This window comes from Ischnura elegans, chromosome 7 (assembly GCF_921293095.1).
Source record: "Ischnura elegans chromosome 7, ioIscEleg1.1, whole genome shotgun sequence".
Classification (NCBI taxonomy): Eukaryota; Metazoa; Arthropoda; class Insecta; order Odonata; family Coenagrionidae; genus Ischnura; species Ischnura elegans.
Window position 1 is genome coordinate 55,434,883 of NC_060252.1, and position 21,362 is coordinate 55,456,244.

Genomic DNA, 21,362 nt, shown 5'->3' on the forward strand with positions numbered 1-21,362 from the left:
TTCTTAATTCATTTGCAATTTTTCTATTATGGCATGCACTGAAGTCTAGATACAAATTTGCTAAGTACAGTGGCACATCATTTTGACGCCGGCTGTAATCACCGAACGAAAATTTTTGCTCATGACTAGTGGTGGAATGCCGGTGGAACGCGCCCCCTCAACGTAACCTCCATCCATCCCCCCTCCAACACTTTCCACTCTCATCCTCCGGCGACAGGATCCACCCCCACCCACGGGACGCTTTCCTTCGTCTCTCGGAGGATCCACCGCGGAGGATGGGAAAGCCTTCCGACTCCCACCCACAAACCCCATCTCCCCAACGCACACCTCCCCCTATTCCTCTCTTGCACCTCTTCATCTATCCCATCCTCTCCACTCCTTCACTGTACCCCGCTCCTCCCAGCACATATATATAGACGCCCCCTGGTCCCGCGCCCGAGCAATTCGCCTGCGTCTGCAGCGAGGCGAAGACCGAGCTTTTTTTTGTGTGTGAAAAAAATCTTTGCGTCGTCCGAGGAACCAATGCACCATCACATGGTGCGCTGAGCGAGCCGAGGATCATCCCCCCTTTCTACATTAGCAGAGGGGACCCCCCGGAAAAAGGTGAGTTCGTGTGGGAGCCTCCAGCACCCCCTGAAGTTTTTCCGGCACCCCGCGGGAGGAAGCCGCGCACTGTTTCCTTGGATACTGCATTGTGTGTTTTGTGTGCTAATCCGTGCCAATGCTTGATCGTGTGATGACTCTTCGAGTGACTTCAACGCTTGGTGTTAGCGAGTTTGGAGTTCATTTGTTTACTGTGTGGACTATCCCTGGACGTACGCTACGATTTTGTTGCTAATAGGTGTGAGATTCGGCAGTAGAAAGAGGTGAAACAGGTCTAGTGAACAAAGATGGACTATGAATGCTCTTTATATGGCATGTAATAGCTCGAATTTTAATGTTATCATCGAAATTGTACCTCATTCAGACGTAAAACTTAGAGTGCACAGCAGTGTATCCCTAAATCTAGATACGGCATGACTGTGGTTTCGTTTTTCCAGTGTAAAATACATCCTAAAAGGAATAGTAGCAAAATCAGTGTTTATAAAATACGCTATAGACAAATGAGGCAAAGACGCGAAGCATGTCTTCGGCGGAGCCGGCGAATTTAAGGTCAACAGAAATGCATCGTAATGCCTGCGTCTGTCATCTTGCAAATGGAGGATATCATGCATAAATCCTTAATAGATATCCTAAATAATCGGGTCACATAGCTAAAAATAAAATACGTCGTAAAGGGACAGTGAGTTAATTCCTAGCTATTTCAGTAAAGAGATAAAAACAGTTCTTTTGACCGAAATATACGAGAACAATTTAGCTTCTAAAGTAAGAAAAAACCGCAGTTCTAACACATTTAAATACGAGCGCGCGTTGACTCTAAACACCACTTGAAGTGTAATATTTCGGAGCCTGCCGCGTGAACTGCGGTGAAATATTTATGAGTTGCCATGATAAAAAATTTCCCTGCACCGGGAATCGAACCACGGGCCTATAGCTTTCCGCGCCACCTGAAGTAATGTACTACCCATGCATGGGCTCTTTATTTTCCTCTATACTTATATTTATCCCTACGCATGTACTTTAATCAATACTCGTGATATCCTCCAACATAAATAGACCCGATGCATGGGAACAAGAGATTAATCTAGGTTGAACTACCTAAAAACCTAGGAGGAGATGTTGAAAAAAATTCTGGCAATCGCAAGTAAAAAATGAAAATGAAACTACTAAGTAAAAGGCTACTTTAATCAATGGTGACAAGCAATCTCTGCGTGGACATAAAACAGGCGTGTTCATGTGCATCCTTAAAATGAACACGGGGAGATAATGTCATTTGGAGACGACTATCTCTCGCAGCATTTGTAATGCACCATAGAAAGAGGAGAAAGTTTTGAGGGATTGAATGGCCCATTTATCTTCCACCGAAAAGCCCGGAGAACGCAGCATGCAACGAATTTCTAATCTCTCGGGAATTACATCATGAAACATAATCCATCTTGTACGGTGAAAATGAAGGAGAAGAAAACAAATTACTGAAGAGGACCCTCGGAACTGCTTCACACGCAATCAATCTTTAATACTCAAATATCCCTCATACACTAAAAACTTATCCCTTAAGTCACTTGAAACTCTTCAATGATTCATGTGAAAAAATTAATTACCCAAAAAATTGTTAACGCTCAAAGAAATTTTAATGCCCTTACAGAAATTTTCACTATTCACTCGTGCAATTTTTCGCATAAACTCAAAAAGGAATGTATATTTTACCTTTACGCCAATATTTTTCCCAAAACTTACTTTCTCTAGTTATCTTTGAGGCGCATCCAAAAGTTTATGATTGCGTATTTATTCGTACAGCCATACCTCCCAAGTACAACCATTTTTTCCCCATCGAGGCGGCGATTTAAACCCTTTCCTTGTCAGAATTCATAATTTTTTACTTAGCAATTTATGCAATTCCGTCCGACTTGTTTTCCAATCACTTTATCGAACTAATATTGCAATTAAAAATTCTTCTAAATATCGTATTCATCTTCCAAAGGAAGGACGTTTCCGAGGCGTCTACAGCAGTTATGCGGGCTCGATATAGCCGCTACAAAGTGAGACAGCTAGGTATAAATAAATTCCGAAGATTCAAGCATGACGGACTGAAATTTTTCCATACTGAAATAAATACTTGAAATTTTCCACGATTATAACATAGATTACGACCTAGGTTTCAGTGTAATTACATCATCTTCATCACCTTGAAAAGTCCTTAACTTGGAAGAAGGTACATTTTTAAAACTTTTAAACTGCAATATTAGTTCGATGTGATGCTTTGAAAACAAGTCCTGTAGAGTTGTATAAGATGCGAAGTAAAAAATTATGAAATGCGACCAGGAGACCTTATTACGTCCCCTCGAAGGGGAACAACAGGTAGTAGTTAAGAGGAGTCGTTATTTTGATGAATACGCAACCATAAAAATTAGTTTCTATCACTAAGGTAACTTGAGAAGCTAAGTTTTGGGAAAAATGGTAGCGGAAAAGTAAAAAAAAATCTGTTTTGGATTTCTGTTGAAAATGGGTGAAAATGAATTTTTCCGAAAGAACGTTTAAATTTCTTTCCAATGGTGAACGATATCAATTTTTATTTTAATTAATTTTTTCATCACCTTGAAGATTATGTAGTAACATTGAAACCTAGGTCGTAATACATTTTTAATTGAAGAAAATTACAAGTATTTACTTCAATACAGCTAGGTATAGCTTTCCTAAATACCGGAAGACTTAATGGGAGGGACCCAACGAAGAGAGTGAAAAAATAAAATGAAAAAAATATACAAAAAAACAAGTGAGTCCTCAACACGTCAGCTTCGGCAGCTGGAGGATCGTCAGTGTGGAGCATCCGGAGACTTGAACGGGCGAGAGAGACGCCATATGTACACACGGATGGGTTAGAAGAGAAAGGGAGAGTTGTGTGGGAGCCAGGCTACGCAGGATGGGAAAATCTCTCGACGCACACACACGTAAGAGTGTGTCAATGTGCCTCATTGGCAAGACGATGGACCCCGCGTCCTTGGGCCGCCGAGCAGCGGTGGAGAGGAGAGAAAGACACGTCGCTATTCGGACTATGCGACTTGTTGCGGGAGGAGAGGGGCGGGGGAGAGTGCTAAAGACTACGGGACGGTGGAGTGGGGCAGAATTGCACAATTCGCATAGCCCGCGGGGAGAATTTTTTGAAGACTTTGTGAGAAGAGTTGGAGAGGAGGATGGGACTTTCAATGGGAATATGGAGGTGGGGGGAAGGGGGGCAAAGTCTCAATTCTTCCACCCTTAAGCTCTCACCAAACACTCCCAAGACCACGAAATGACCGCTTGGGCCAACGGCCACCTCCAAAAAAAGGGAAAAAAAGATTTTCCTTCCCATGTCAGTTTAAAAAAAAAGTTGAGAAGTTCTCACCGGGGAAGGCTGTGTGCTGGAAACACGATGTAGGCGTTTTTGATTAAGATTACAATGACTATGATGATGCTGGCCACCAGATCCTCGGCGCGGGACGATATTATCGACAAAATCGGGAGATGATGCAAATGGGACAGCCGATCGCGCAGGACCACGGGGGCTATATCGAAGGCATTTGACCCTCGGGCGCCCAATATCGAATCTCCTTTCGAAACACTATCTGCTGGATGATGCTCACGTCTGGACCTATCATGCGAGTCCGGTGACTGAATGGTGTGCCTCTAGGAATCTTGCGCAATAACACAATCAAGGAAGCTGTGTTTCGTAACGGTTTTAATGCAGACAGCACCATTCATCTATAGAGCATCCATGTAATAAATAACTGCATTTAACATTTTTAACTCGGGGAATCATTCCCGGTATGCCATATTTTATGTAGCGGAAGGGGATGCTCACAAACTCAGCTAGAATAACTCATGCCATTCGATTCAAAAATAAAAAGGGAAAGGATAGAATAACAATGATGCTAACGAAGAAAATTCCAGGAAAAGTTTATACACGAGAGTTGAAGATAGTAGATAGAAAATCTAAGAAATTCACCGATATAACAAAGCGACCGTACTTGAGAATTTCAAGGAAAACAAATACCAAATAATTCATAACGTATTAGAAAAACGTGGAACGAGGGTAAAACATTGGTAATGAATTTTATAGTTTCCATGAGTCGAAATTGGGTATTTCCACGATCTGGTGATTTTATGATGATCTGTACTCTCTCTCTCTCTTACATTAAAAGTATCCGAAGCCATAAATTCCAAATCTTTTGAGACAACCACTTTTTCAGTGCATATTCGTGGCTAGCAAAGCCTTTACTTCGACTTTTTACTATAAATACCTAATTTACAACATGTAAAATGTATTCATAGAACAAAAATTGAAGCTACAGCTCTACTAGCTCCAGAAATATGCATTAAATTTTCATCCTAAATGTATAAATTGTTCATCCTAATTACTGTCAAGTTGTCTCTTGTAGTTTTGTAATTCACAACTTTAATTACTTTAATAATTTATCACTTGAACAAGTATATACGTATAAATTCTAATAGAATTTCTGTAATTGAAGCATATATTCACGAGATTTTTTCAAAAACGACGTCTTGATACACATATTTGCTAACATTAAAACCGTTTTTTCATAATTAACTAATTTGAGCACATAATAACTTTAAGTCGTTGAGTGCTGCAATAATTTCTACTAAGATATTTCTACAACAGAGTAAATGATTCTGTCACCCGTCAAATCCATTTTTTTAAGCTTTCCCAACACCTCATTAATGAATATAAATTATTGAGTATAAATATAAATTGTAAATAATAAATTATACTTTAAATAAGTGAATAATATGCACCGATTCACTTAATTAAATATCTCCTCCCGAGCTGAACAATGATGAGATGTTTTACTCAACTAGAATGCGTACGCGATAGCCGTGATTGATTTTAATTTCCCCCCCCCCCCCCCCCATTACATGTGGTAATAGACATAGACGACAAAATATGCCAGCACCACGTTAAACATGAATCTAACTCTCTTTCTCTCTGTTTTCAGGATCAACAGCCATGTGGTTGGTGGCCGCGGTCTTACTGCTGAAGGTGAGTGAGCCTATGAGAACGTATGCATGGTGGGAAACGGTTGAGAAAGACGGTCCCGCCTTAAATGCGTATTGTGACCGAAAGGGAAAGTGAAGAGATTCAAGTTCCCAGTTTGTTTCTCAGAAGGTGACAGGGAGTGGAGCGGGGGTTGGAGGGGAGGGGAAGGAGTGGGATGGGCAAAATGAGGGGAATTGAGGAGAGAGGGGAGGGGGAAAAGAGGGGTAGAGTCCGAGAGAACTTAAAGACTGATCGCAGAGGTGTGATTAACTCGACAGGGCCATTGAGAACCGCACATCCAAGATCTCGCTTTGCCCTTTAACAGCTGCACGCACTTATCGGCATGCATATTCACGATCAAATGGAGTTACAGCGAAAGAAACTCTCAATTCAAGAATTTTGTAACACCGATTCTCACATCTCCATTCAGTCTCCAGGGCGGTAATAAGGTCCGCATCGAAAAAAGCTGCCTTTCTAACAACCATTAATCAGGGGCGTTTTTAAGAGTTTTTTGTTGGGGGGGCAGCTATTCTGCAGGGGTTTTAGAGGCTATGGAACTGCCCCACATTAAAACGGGAGGTATTTCATAGCCCCTGAATGTTCCTGGAAACTTTCCTTATATTAGGCTCTGAAAACAGCATTTTAAGCACTTAAAAGACTAAAATTTAATTAAACCTTTAATTTTTTATTTGATTTAAATTTACTTGAATCCACAGGTTTCGTACTTTTTTTTTGACAAATCACCATTTAAGCCAGAGGTTCAGACTTCCTCTAGTTCCCCCAAAACCCCGTCCATCCCATCAACCAAATATTAATCAAAAGGAAACACTATTAGAATCGCCCTTTACGTTTTTCATGAGCAAGAGAATCCAGGAACATAGGGATCAAATGGATTTGTTTTACCCATAGAGCCGCTAAAAAATTAAGCTACTATTTGTTGCGGAGCTATGCGAAAAATTTAATCACGCATGCTATTACACATCTTCTGCTGTAAATGCCCAAAATTTCATAGCCGATTATCAAGCTTGTATAATTATGCATATAATTATTAATGTAAAAAAATCTATCGAACTTCAAATGAGGTAAATGCTCTCCCGCATGCCAGAAGTTTTCCCAAATGTTGGCTTAAAATGGGAAATAATTAAACTGAGTGGAATGAACAAATATGTTGGACCTTTTTAAAATGAATATACTCATGCGTCACATGACTTGAAGACTTGATGCTTAATCTGACGTGGCTACAGGATCAATTAAAATTAAGATATTAATTAAAGAAAAAATATCAATATTTGTCATTGCATTCCCAAAATACAAGGTTGGTATGGAAACCACAAATCGATGGGAAAATATTTTTAAAATTTAAACAAAGAAATCTCATCAATGAAATAGCACTCTTCTCAGCATCATTTGTCCCACTCTCCACAATATAGTCCTGCACTTTGAAAGATATATTGACATCAGTGGCTATCAATATATGTGACATTTTCCGGGTTATAATTAGCTTAAATAAAAAGGCTACGCCAGGAAAAATACAGCACAAAATTGTATTTTACTTCAATTTATCCCTTGTAGGTGCAATAACATCAAATTCCACGGTTCCAGACGATATATGACGGTGAAGCATACATACAATATTAGAAATAGCACCTACAGAATACTCACATTTCATTGAACTATCCTGATTCCTAATAAAGGAGTTGCGACAAATATGTTAACTAATAATTGTTGTACTAATTATTGGATATGTGAAAGCCTAAACCTCTACAATCTGATTTATAGCATCTACTTCAATAAATAAGTCTTCAAGAAGACGTGAACCAAGTGGTTATAAAGTAAAGCAAGAAAGTAACCCGAAGTAATTAAAAATCGTCGATTTTAAATAGCGACAACATCCTTTCGCTACTTAGCAAAGGAAATACGTAAAAATGGAAGCAATTGTACATGAATTTATTTTATTGGAAAATCTGTGAACATTTGGCAATAACAAAAAGGATTCAAATTCAACGACCAAAGAAATATCATTTAAACATCGATCATTTTCTCTCTCTGAAATCATTTTCTCTACCATTTTCGTAAGTATCTAGACATAATGTCGCTCCGTGAATCGTTACTCATGCCATGACTGGCTTGGCATTTCCTATTATATGAGCTAAAACCTTGCAGAATAAAACCATGTGGAGCTGTTAGAAGGAGGTCACAATAGAATTGCTGAGAATTATGACCTCAACCGGTTGTGATAGCTCAGTTGACTGAGAGCCCGCGACCTTTAGCGTATACCTGCGTAAACATTAGGAGAGCATAGAACGCTCAATTCAGTAATATAAAGATTTTAGCAGTAGCGTAGCATAAAAATATAGACATCCAGCTGTGTAATTGTCCATGACATATAGACAAAGTTATAATTTCGGGTAAAGAAAATTTCCAATTTATTTCCCCCGGAATTATTGAACACTATGTCTAAAAAGCATGATAAAACCTGTAAAATCTTGAATTCACTTCAAATAATTTAACAAGACGAGATCCTATTGACGTAATCATGTCCTGAAGATATAGTATCACTATATTCTCTATTGATATTTCAAAGCATTTCATTCATGAACGTATTCCATTGAAGTGGAGCCCGAGATAAGAGATAAAATATCAAATCATCGAGTCGACACTTATGCAGATATAATGGTACTTTTGAATAAATTGGATTCTTGTATTTTTATGTTATTTTATTTTTGTAATGCAACAAGCACCAAAGAGAGAGCGGTGATCCTTACAAGCACACGTGAAATGTCTGTATCACGAAGTCTTTGCTGTATCTTTGCTTCGATGTATCTTTTTTTTTTCATCAACTGAATTAGTAATAAAACGAATATTAACACACTTCACTGATCTTAGATGACTGCCGGAAGTAAACACTAAAGTTCCTTCCGCAAAGTCACCGAGAGAATCACGTCGTCAATAAAAACAGGAGATATCGAGGACACATCAAGACAAGGAGAAAATAACCTGCCTAACTAGAGAGCGTTAAATGGGCATGACGAGATTGCCAACCCGAGGGTTCGATAGGAAAGTTCGAATAGAAAACATTGTTTCTCACTAAGATTATCAGCTCAACTAGTTTCAGTAATTTAAGGTTTTTCTCCAACTCTAAACGATATACAATATACAAATAAGAGGGTTTTAAATAGCTAAGGAAGGATTCAGTTAGATACTTTAGAGCACAAAAAATTATAAATTGAAATGTGCATAAAACTTACGTAATGAATTGATATGCATTTTAGTCTCCATTAAATAGGAATTTTTCACATCCATTCAAAATAAAAACAAAGTAATATTTTAATAAACTTCAAATATTAAAAATTTTCACCGTGGTTCCAGCTCGCAGCGACAATATTAAAATTCTCTGGTGGTGTTACCCATACTCGGATATTTAAAAATTGCTCTGTTACTGTTTATGGAGGATGTGCGAGATCCTAACCCTCTGCATTTTGATTTACAGTACTTACTTGCGTTAATAAAAAAAACTCTTCAAACAGACGTTAATCTAATGCTTCAAAGGAAAAACAAACAATTATTCCGAAATAGCGTAAAAGTCATCTATTTTAAACAGCGCCTACATCCTTTCTCCACTCAGCAAAAGGAATATGTAAAACTTTGTAGCAATTGTGCTTGAATTCATTTTAATGGCAAATCAGTCAAAATTTGGCAACAACGAAAAGAATTAAAATTCAATTAATGGAAACTCTAATAGATAGAAATTGCGATCATATACGTGCAGGGCCTGAATGTTTCAATGGGACCTCGCTTCGGTAAATTCAGTAGAGTGAACTCAAGAATTCACAGATTTTTGTCATGCATTTTAGACCCAATGATCAAGATATTCGTCGACAATAAATCATAATTATTCTCTACCCGAGGTCATAACTTTGTCTATATCTCATGGACAATTACAGAGCTGTTTTTCTTTTTTTTATGTTACACTAAGCACCGCTTCATTTCTCATGCCACTGGATTGAGCTACTGCTATTTTTTTGCGAAGCATATCATCAAAAGACTCGAAGATGAGCGTGACACGACTTTTTGCTGCCGGAGATTGAGTGGGATGCCAGAGTCTTGGAGGCTGGAAACCATTAAGAGGAGAAGACACTATGGTACGTGAGATTGAAAGTCGTTGGCGGGATTGATTTGATGTGGGTCCTCATTTTGACTCTAGGTGTGTCACTCACATCCGACTCGGGGAAAATATGGGCGCGCAAAAAAAAACAAGCTCTCCGAGAAGAAAGTTTAACTCCGGAATATGCCAATATGGATACGCATGACAGCCGAGTTCGTCGAGAGAATCCACGAAGTAAAAACCATTTGGATGCCGCATCATTCAGGAGAAAGCGGTCGAGGCAATTGGAGAAATACATAAAACCAAAATTGCTCCATTAGCACAAAATACTACGCGACTAGAATATGTTCCACAAGGTTGGTTTAATTTATCAACTGAAATTGTCGAAAGTCGGTATGTATTAAAAAAATATAATGAATACTAAAAACATCAGAAGGTATAAGATACCTAAAATGATTTAGAGGATACAAAAATATTCTGGTTTTTAATTTCTCCCAGTAACTTTTCACTACTTTCTCACCCTAAATATCCTATTAAAAGTATTCAGTTGGCTCCTGTAACTCAATGATAAATTTATGTGTACGTTCATTTAGAGGATACACGTCTTATTTTTAATTATTTTGCTTTCATAAGAGTCCTGAAAAGCCTCTATGCTAGATGAAGAATATGAGCGTTGAATGAATATCAATAGATATTACAACCTTACATTTCGGATTAAGAAAATGGAATTAAGATCATGATTCAATTTTTACCTGAAGTTCGAATAAAAATAGAATAATGGTCAAATCACCGCAATCACGATTTTAAAAGTCTACTTTTTTCATGGTAAATTAAATATAAACCATTTCTACATACAAAATACATCTAAAAAATACATCTAAATACATACAATTCTATATACATACATACAACTATAAATTCGTGTAGGAATTATATTTACTACTATGCAAGAGTACACGAGCAAATACGCAAACAGAGAGAAATTACTATAAGGGTGTGGAAATAAGACGAATATGTATTCCTCAACTTAGGCTCGGTATGAGTTTTCAATGTTTACATACGTTTTCCACGTCACTGCCGGTTGGTGACAGAGAAAGTTGGCGCTCATACCAACAGAGGGTAATACTGAGAAAATTCTGCGAAGACTTGAGAAGAGATGATCTTAGAACTTGACATTCATCTAAAACCACAAAAAATATCCTGAATAATGCATTTTAAACTAAGATAGGTTTTAAAGTTGCTCCTTCTCGACAAATTAAAAAATATATTACACAATATTCAAACATTGCATTTGATTTAATAACACTGGAATAACATTTCGAATCTGTGTCAGAGAATTGCAACTCTTATATTTCACGTTGAAATTATAGCACCTGATGCTGTTTCTTGCTAGACAATTTACTTTTCTGATACTTCACTTACAATTTAGCAAAACTATGTTGTAACCGCGAAACAAATAAGGAGTGTCAGAATGGAATATCTAATTCACTTAATTTCAACATAATATTTTTAAAGTTAAAGCATGATTATCTATCAATTGTTCTCAGAAAACGGTTTAATTAACCTATAAAAAAGGTCATCATATTCCAAATTTCTCCAACATAATTAGCAGTGATCAAAGAAATTATTTCTACCATCGTATCACACATAATCAGGACTGCACTATGATTATCAATTTGTAATGGCTAAAAATTCTTATTTACGACAATAGGAATGAAATAAGAGAGCTATATTACGAAATATAGAGGATAAAAATTCTTTTATCCCCACGGATATATGTTGCCGCTGTAAATAGTGGACTTAACTCAAAATTTGAATTAATTCCTCTCGGGTTTCCAACCGGGTTAGGGTCTGTATGATTTATATTACCATAGAGTAAGAATATATACGTAGAGAATATACTTACTCTATGATATTACTCAAGCAATTTAAAGATAGCGCGCAGCCGCCGGGACTCTAGCGGCTCCCAGTCAAAATTGTTTAGCATTAGTGCAACCTAGTCCGTAATACCTAGTCCTCTTGACGTAATTTTTATTTTTTTGGCCCTTACGTCCCTGAAACAGGTTTCATTGAGTTCTTAATTTGTAAAACGCTCGGAATACCTTTTGTGTTTTAATTACCTTACTCTTTTTATTTGAATATTTAGTAACATCATGAGTAATTTAGCGCCGTTGGAGATAATTTCCATGTCAAATTGAACTTACGTATTTTACTTCTCGCTGAGCGGAACGAAATACCTATAATTCCTCAACTTCACCAGTGATATAATTCCGAATTTTAATCGGTTGTCCAAAATGTCCCCATTGCGTCATAGGGTGCAGAACAATCCATTTATCCCCCACGAGGAATACCACTGAAATGTAATGACTTAGATGGAATATATTTGAGAACTTGAGTGTAATAGCTTAGTTACTACCAATAAATAATTCCAAGTCATTACAAAAAAGGTACGTCAAAATTCTAGTCTCTCTTTTTAATTTATTTACAAGTGAATTCTCTTTCTTTTTCATTTTATTGTTGTAAAAAACATTGCTATAACTGTTATGTCTTTTAATTATCAAAACTATGCACTCAAATTCATTTTGTATTTTATTTCTCACTGAGCTGAACGAAATACCTTTAATTCCTCAAATATTGGTGGTAAGTATATTTCCATTAAGTTTTGCCTTTTTTCCCTCTCTTATAGTTTACCTTGAGGAAGCTACGTAGTAAAGGACCCACCCTGCACAATCGCCCTAATGAAAGTGTATTATGTGTGTACCGAAACGTTGGCAAAAATTTGCATTTAATATTCTTAATGACCTATACGCCAAAGACACCAAATCAACGTCTATTTTATCGTCACGAGTGTAAATTTCGATTATTATCCCTAAGTATTGCTTATTTCCCCCTATCTCCGACTGGAGAATCCTCGATTGTATACTCATATTTTTTGTCCCAGCGCATCTCCGTTCACCATCTATTTTCTCCTCGACATCCCTTCGCGCGCTATGACGTAAAAATAACCACGCCCACTCACTCCACCCTCCGTCCCAGAATTCCACGCACCCCGCCTTCGAATTATCCGTTGAGACCACTCCACCTGCTTCGTCTTCTCCCGGAGACTCTTCGACAAAATCGTGTCATAGCTGTACTCCTGCCACAATTTGCATATAGTTTTGCAGTGTATACAACTCCCATTTCAGGAGAAATCTGCAAACTTCAAGAGGTGGTAGTGGAGATATTTTAAGCATTTTTTGTTCATAAACTTTGGGTTGCAACTCCATAGTTACCGAGCTATTAAAACGCAAACGGATGGCCTCTGATGAAAACGTTTTTTCTTGGGTATTCACCCTTTCCGACATTTTATTTATTACTCTAGATTTTTAAGGACATTAAATAATTAAGGATGGAGGAAAATGTACGATTATAATTGTCCGAACCAATTTATCTCAAAATGAGTAAAATTGCGCAATCGTATGGTTGATACTAGCTCAAAGGTCTCGTTTAAATAAGCTCAAAGATTAATTTTTTCAGACAATTATAATCGCACCTTCCCGCCCAACCTTAACTTTTCAACTTCAAATAGGTTTAATTAATAAAAAAATCAACCAAAAAGAAGTTTAAATGAATTTGTGGGGGCTGATACTTTGTGGGAATCCATTGTAGGATATGAAGTAAAATACTGGGATCTTTTCCGTATAAATATTTATTTCAAAAGGAGTCAATATGTTTAACCTCTCTGCAGCACTGCACTGCAAAGTCTGTGGAGTTAGTCCTGATGATTCTTCAGTGGAGTAAAACATGTTTACGCCTTTTAAAATAAATATTTATGTGGAAATGGGCAAAGTATTTTACTTCATTTTACAAGAAAAGGAAATCCCGGTCGATAAAACGTCTGACGAGACCTTGATTCCCGTGGAAACTTCAGAGAACTGCGAGGCATGAGTGCGGCAAAAAACAATTTATAATATATCACTGAACTTCCTACCCTGAAGAGGTCAAGGTTGAGCTCACCACTCTTGACTTAACCAAAATTCCGATTTCGAAAGCTTAAACATATCTTGGCGCGGAATGGAGAGCCGGCATAAGAACACCAGTTATTATTTGGAAGGCAATTTTACAGCCTTTGGGAGCGGTTAATAGTTGTGACTGCGGAATAATTCTTTGATTAAGTCGTTATTGTCTGCAAAATGTCTAAAGTAAGAATTAATTAACTCTGAGGGAAAAGAATGCTATATCAGATCGATAAAAACCTGGAATGACTCATTCAGTGAACTCAACATCAAAAAACAATATACTGCTATACGATAATTCCATTTTTAATGCAATATGACCTTAAAAATAAAGGTCTACCACCCCTAGACTATCTTCTTAGATAACCAACTATATTATCACTATATTATCTTCTTAAATAAAAAGTTATTCCACAACCCCATCCCTAAGCTACATTGCGTTATTACAAACTTATTTAATTACAAATTCTTTCATTCTGTTCAACGACTATCTAAAAAAATGTCTTGCGCAATATCAGCGAACATATATGAATCTTAAGCGTGTACTTGAAATAATGGTGCACCTCATCTGTAATATTGTGTAGGCTTTGTTTCGCAATATTTTACCTCTTAATCCACGAAACTTCAAGTTAACCCATCACCACGTGAAGCCAAAGAATAGGATTGGCGGTAGCTGAGAAGGAAACTTGGGGCAAGAAAATTCTTAGCATATATATACCCAGTCTTCTTTCTGCTTACAACCTCATAATTAAAGGTTATGAATTGAGTAAACTTGCAAAATTCAGGAATTATTGAATACAAAGATCAAAATCTGACTGTTATTAACCTTCCTCTTGTCCAATAAAGTCATGCAATAGCATTATCGCAGTTATAGCGGCGTTGTGCGACTATTATCCAAATAAATATATCATGTGAGAGATGGTATCGAAAATCTCTACCCAAAAGTGGAAATTTTTTATTATCGGTTAACATTGACGGCTCCTTTGCTTCATTGATTATTTTCTATCAATTACCGAAAAGTAGCACAGCATAAATTCATAATTTTTTCGGTCGACCAAAAACCAATATCTATCTATTTCCCTCTCCCTCCCTTAAACCAATCTCTGCCTCCTTGTGAAATGTCTCCCTCCCGTAGTTCCTTATGCAAATACATATTCTTCTTTCGTTGGTATAAAAACCTTTATGCTTAAATTCTAGGGATTATTAAGTGGGGTCAATGTCTGGTTGTAAATAAGCTCTTGGTGAGAAAATAGCTATGAATTATTTGCAATTTTTGTTTCCAATTTCCACTGAAGCTCACATCTTGTTCAATTATCAGACATATTATTTCTTAACCCACAGTTTTCTGGAATTTCGAAACTCGAATAACTCTGAAGCATATAGAGTAGAATGCTATCATCAATACTCTTACTCAAACTTATTTCCACGGTGAAATAGCAAATACAAAATTTACGTCAAATATACCAAAACCTTTCATGCAAAAAGTATTATCATAAATTCTTGAATAATAGCAACCCGCCGCTTTTATTTCAATGACTAATACACTCTCAAGTGTGATTAGCTTCAAAGCATTAGAAATTTAAAGCCAGCACTGACTAATGGAGTCAAGTCAAAACACACGAAGACGTAGATGATATACGTAAAGACGATGCTATCGCTCCAGTCTGCCATCCAAAAGGTCACGGATTTGAATAAGGCCTTTGAAATACGACGTTTATCAGTATAAGAATTCTAACTATGGATAAGATGTCGCAATGCTACAAAAGTATTGACTCATCACAAAAAGTCTCTTCCGGCAAATTGGCGCCGAAAACTCAGAGAAAAGGCGCAGGAGGAGTGGGGGATAAGTTTCTAAACTTAACTGCCTTATAAGAAAGAAAAGAAGCGTACATCTGATAGAAACTAGGTAGTAAGATAAGATTCCACACTTCGTTAAAAGAACTGCTTTCACAGATCCTTACTGTGGTTAATGAGGTACAATTTTCTTCAGAAGATACGAAGAATGCTTAAAACATTACCATATTCTAAGGATTCGTGACATAACTTTTTATAATGATAATTTTTATTACTCCACAATATTTAAAATCAAAGAAATAAACTAAATATTAGGAGATTTAGGTAACCTTGAAGAACCTAGTAAGAAGTTGAACCTTAGGAAGAAGGCTTGTGTTTAGATTACCATCATTATATAATAATCTCCCATGCATTGGTTTAAATAGCGGAAAAAAGGAACATGTACCAATATTAAGAAAAATAATATCTTTGAATAAATATATAGTGGTAATTTTCAATGACCAATCATGATATCAATATGTTAAGAATACTTGAAAACTTCCGCGTCCCTACACCAAACTTACATCCGTTACATAAGTTTCTCAAGGATCCCAAGCTTCATTCCTGTATCATAAGATATCCAAGCGTTTTTTACGTGAATATTGGTTCGTAAGGGAAGACGTAATCTCTCCGATAGTCGAAGGGGCTTGCACAAACGGGCTGAGCAAAAGTTTTGCCGCTAAAAAATACGTCACATCCAGGATACGACATAAATTTGACCACAAATTTGGGTTACATGACACACCGTTTTATTACGTGAATATTGATTCGCAATGGAAGGCTTAATCCCTCTCGCAGTCGAAAAAAATTGCAGAAAAGCGAGGAAAAAGGGAATTTGGCGCTTAAAATTACGTTACATCCATAATTCGGCGTAAATTTGAGCACAAACTTAGGTAAAGTGACACGCCGTTTTTTTGCGAGAATGCTAGTTTGTAAGGAAAGACGTAATCCCTCCGATAGTCAAAAAGAATGGCATAAACGAGCGGAGCAAAAGATTTGGTGCTAAAAAGCACGCCACGTCCAGAATTTGACATAAATTTGAACATAAGTTTAGGCAAAACGACACCCCCTCCTCCTCCCAGTCCTCCATTGACGGAGTCGACACGAGAGTATATTCGTGGAAGGACGCGAGCGAAGAAAGTTTAATGCTTTGCGCTGCCGCTAAATAATATAGGGAGATGGGGAGTTTGGAAGGTGGAGAGGGTGAAGAGGGGAGGTAATGGCGGGGAGGGACAGCGGCGGGTGCTGGAAGGAAGGCCAACAGGTGGCACGACTATGACCTTTCAACTTCTCTTCTCTGCCATGCGTCCCAAGCTTTCTCCCGCCGGCGGGAAGCCGAGAGAAACTTAGCAAAGCAAATAGAAGTGAGGAACACGGGGAAGGGGCAGATCGAATCTCAAAAAAGAAAAAGAGATAGATTAAACAAAAAAATGGCAAAATCAGGCGTCACCTCACACGATGTTTTACCAAAAATTGACATTTATAAAATTCCAAGTTAACCCATTACCACATGGAGCCCACAAAAAGGATTGGCGGTAGTTGAGAAGGAAACTTGGGGTAGGGAAATTCTTAGCATATAAGCAGTCTCCTTCCCACGCACAATCTGATAATTATAGAGTTAGAATAAACCTGCAGAAATCAGGTGTTACGGATTACTAAGGTCAAAATCTTCCTTCAAATACTTCACTTCAAACTAGCAAATACAAGCCAGGAACATGGGGAAAAGGTAAATTGAATCACTAAAAATAAACCGGGATATATTGAACAGTAAATAATAAAAATGAGGCATCACCTTATACGAGCACTTAAAACTAATAAAATCTGTAGATCTAAACGTGATTGAGTGGAATTTTTCCGTATTTAAATTAATTAAGCAATTTTCCACTATTATAAAATTTATTACGACCTAGTTTTCAATGTTACTTCCTTGGGGATAATGTAGTAACATTGAAGCCTAGGTCGTAATCAATTTCACAATCGTGGAATATTGTAAGTATTTATTTCAACATTTAAAACTAGCCGTGAAGAACTCCCTATCTCACGAATTAATTTCCCCCATAGTCACCTACCCCAAAGAATCTTGTCCGCCCCTGCAACCTTGATCCATTACTTCAAAAGCTCTCTTGTTCTCAAAGCCCACGTGTTGAATCACATTAAAAGGACCCATCTCTTCCTCTAAAATGGTCTCATTTATTTTTTGTTTTGACGACGCGAATAACTCGAATAATATTTACGCTGCCATCTTGAAATATTTATGGTAGATAGAGCTGATTATCAGCAATATTAGAAAAAAAATTGCATTTGATAAAATGATAATAAAAAATCTTTAAATTTAGGCAAAGGACAAATTTTGATTGTAGCCTACTATATATACTCTGAAAAACTCAGGATGACAACGTAAAAAAAAGCAATAGACTCAGGTTTTCTTTTGTGATATTTTTCAATTAAGATGAGATTAGAACGCACAAACTATCGCAATGTTTCACATTGTACTCAAACTTACACAACCAAGGTATCGACCATCACCTGTCGACAGCTAGGTCAGTGGATGACCTTGAGAATGTCGGTTACCCGTCGACACCTAAGCCCGTGTAAGTTTGGTAAATTACTTAAGTACGTGAGTTCCTCTATCATCATGACCACTTTAGTTTTGATCGAGTTATTCGTCGTTAGAAATGATTCATCAAGATGGAGAAATAGTCCGTCCGTCTTGTACGTCAGAGAACTGGCTTCTTCCACCGGAGGTTTTGACTCAAATCCTGGGAGTGGACGATGATTTGCTAATTATTAGTCCGATCCTACAGAGGAGGGGATCGGGGTGGTGACATACCTGGAGCGTTGGCTTCCCCCCTATAGGCTCGGGTTCGAATCCCGGCGGTGCCAGAGAATTATCAGAGACTGCCCGATCCCTGCTTGAATGATGTGTGGAGGATATTTCAAGCGCAACTCTCCGTCCATCGAATGGGACGCTAAGTCCTTGGCGCCTTGCGAGAGCAGGCTAATGCCGACGCCGGGGGTTTCTCTCCAGCCAGCCATGCCCTTCCCTCATGACACAAATGACTTCAACTGTCGGCTACTTCCTCCAAATACCATGCCAAACTAATCCCTAAATCAATCGCTCGAATTTTGCTTAATGCCCAAAAATTTGTGTAAATTACAGTTAATCCAGTTCCTTACATTAAACATATTAATTTTTTGTAAGATTTCATGTGACCCATTATGAACATCTTCAGCTGAGAAATTGTCACTGGTTTCACGCCCATAGTAAAAATTAATTTATCACTCCAAATGTCTTAAAGGCACAAATTTAGTGACAAAAATTAAGGACCTTTCGGTAGCTTCGGTGGTTAAAACCTCGAAGAGAAAAAATAAATCGATTGTCATGGAAAAGACCAACAACCATAAATCGAAGTATATTGAGTCATCTTGCCCTTTGGCGAGTTATTCTGATGAGTAGGACATATATAAATAAGAGAAAGAGGTTTTACACAATTTCGATGGCATTTCAACATTTAATGCTGTGGCTCTTTCGACTTTCTCCCATAACGGTAGGGCATAAGGGGGAATTTTGGAGAGTAAATGAAAGTGAAGAACATAGAAAAAGAAAATTTGCGAGAGGACAAGAGAAATTACAACATAAATACTTTAAATTGCTTTATGACCACGCAAATTTCCAATCCACCATCGTTGCGAAAGTGAAATTGCTTTAAATTTCTCATGGGAGGGAGGCAATTTTTCATACGGATTCTCCCCCTTTGTAAGAGGAACGGTAACTTTGAAAAATCTTACGCAATAACCTGATATACCACCAAAAAGGATATAAAATTAGCAGTAATTTAAAATTGAAAATATGTGACGAAGAATACATATATGCCTCATCTTCACTGGTCAACAAATCCTAAGTTTGGCAGCTCTCCAATTAATTCTCCTATCAGCTAATCTTTTCACACCAACGTATTTATTTCTTCTTCACTTGCCTCTTTACCTGTTCCATTTATTTTATTCGAGGCCTTCCTTTTCCGTTCTTGTCATCTACTTATCCCTCGACGATTGTCTTCATCGGGCCATGATATCTCATGATACGGCCTATAAGTTTATTCCGTCCTCTTGCCAAAGTTTCCATGTGGCTTCTCTTCTCTCCTACTCTTCTTACGACTTTCTCATTACTAATGCGGTCGATCCATTTCATCCTCTTTCTCCTCCTGTAGCACCACATTTCGAAGGCCTCAACTCATGATTTCTCTGCGGCTCTTATTATCCATGCCTCACTTCCGTCGAGAAGGATACTTAAAATATTAGTTCTGATAAACTGAAGGGATATAAACTGAATATGAAATAACCTCTGAATTTACAATTTCACCACAGATTTGTGTAGGTGAAAAGGGCAATTAAAATATTATTATGCACTTATTTGTACTCATAACTTTCCCCTATTCCACATTCGAATTTCGCAATGTCCAAAAATCTTGAGTGATATGTTATGCTGTTTTTTGTGTCCTTCCTGTGTCCCATTGCGATCCATCTCCAAAGCCACTAACGACTTTAACCGCTAGTACGAGCCCGAAATGCATTTTTTTCGTCCTTTAGCAGATTTTCAACATTAAATAGGCTAAAAAATAGTCACTTCATATTTTTAGAAATTTTCTAATTTAGACAATGGAGAAAACGTATCTAAAATTAACGTTATTTATTAATACAGGTATGATCAAAAACAATGCAATTCTTCGCATAATGGCTTCCCATTAAAATCTATTTCTTTTCGTCGGTGACAGAAACTTTCTCCCGCTAGTTTCCAACTATTAACTGAATACATTAGTGTGATATATCATCTGTGATATATCATAGTAATATTTCTTTCCCCTCTACTCAATGATCTGTGGTACGAATATGAGATGGTTGCTTCCTCTACCAAAATCCTATATAATGCTCCGTAAGTCAAGTTAATTGCTTTTGATATATGACAATTTAGGCCGTGTTTTCGCCTTGTGACCTCCTTGCACTAAAGGCGATCATAGTATCATTATCTCTCTCTAATCACTAATAGGCTCAAAATTATCTCTATTGAGGTCTTATTCAGGCATATGCATCAGTTAGGGCCTCGGTCCTTTTTCAGCGGGCGTGATATCTAATCTTCGGTAAACCTCAGCTCTTTAAATAGTAACATTTGTAAATTTTAACGCATTATCGTAAAATTGAGTAATTTCGAGTCATTAACATTCCGAGACCGCCATCCTTAAAGAGCCAATGAAATCGAGTCTCTCACTCAATTTCATTCGACTCAACAAAATATTAAACTAAAATTACCAAATTTATGTTAATTCAACACTCACTTCATTAAAAAACCACTGATCATTCTCCAGAGGGTCAATTAGACTTTGAAGTTGATTCTACTATGTACTGCTGACGATTTCAACATCAAATTTTATCACATTTTGTGGTTATTTTCAAAATAATTTTTACAATGTACGCAATATATACGGAGCCACGAGCCAAAATATGAGCTTTGAGACGGGTCGCTTTTCAAAAAACAATAACTCAGCAACTAAACTGCTGATTTAAAAAATCAAGACTAAGCATATCTTACATTAATCAATGTCGTGATAGCAAAATAAGAACAGCATGTTTATATTCCAAAAAATGATCAACTATTTTTTCTTGGAGGTGATACATTTTATTTTAAATACATTCACCTTTTAAATACATTTCTCGCCTGTATCATTTCAAACAGATTGCAATGAGAGGGTTAAAGAACATTGTTAGCAAAAGTATAGATAACTTTGCGCGGATAGTCGATTAC

At 37.3% G+C, this 21,362-nt stretch overlaps 1 protein-coding gene across 1 annotated transcript in view; it reads left to right on the plus strand.

Annotated features, from left to right (window-relative positions):
- Nucleotides 1-433: 433 nt before the first annotated feature.
- Nucleotides 434-21,362, plus strand: part of LOC124162230 (mucin-2-like) — a 51,465-nt gene continuing 30,536 nt past the window's right edge. Inside the window, exons 1-2 of the mRNA XM_046538689.1 lie at nucleotides 434-603; nucleotides 5,592-5,635. Coding sequence (XP_046394645.1) covers nucleotides 5,603-5,635 — 33 coding nt within the window. The 5' untranslated portion in view covers nucleotides 434-603; nucleotides 5,592-5,602. The remainder of the gene's footprint in view (nucleotides 604-5,591; nucleotides 5,636-21,362) is intronic.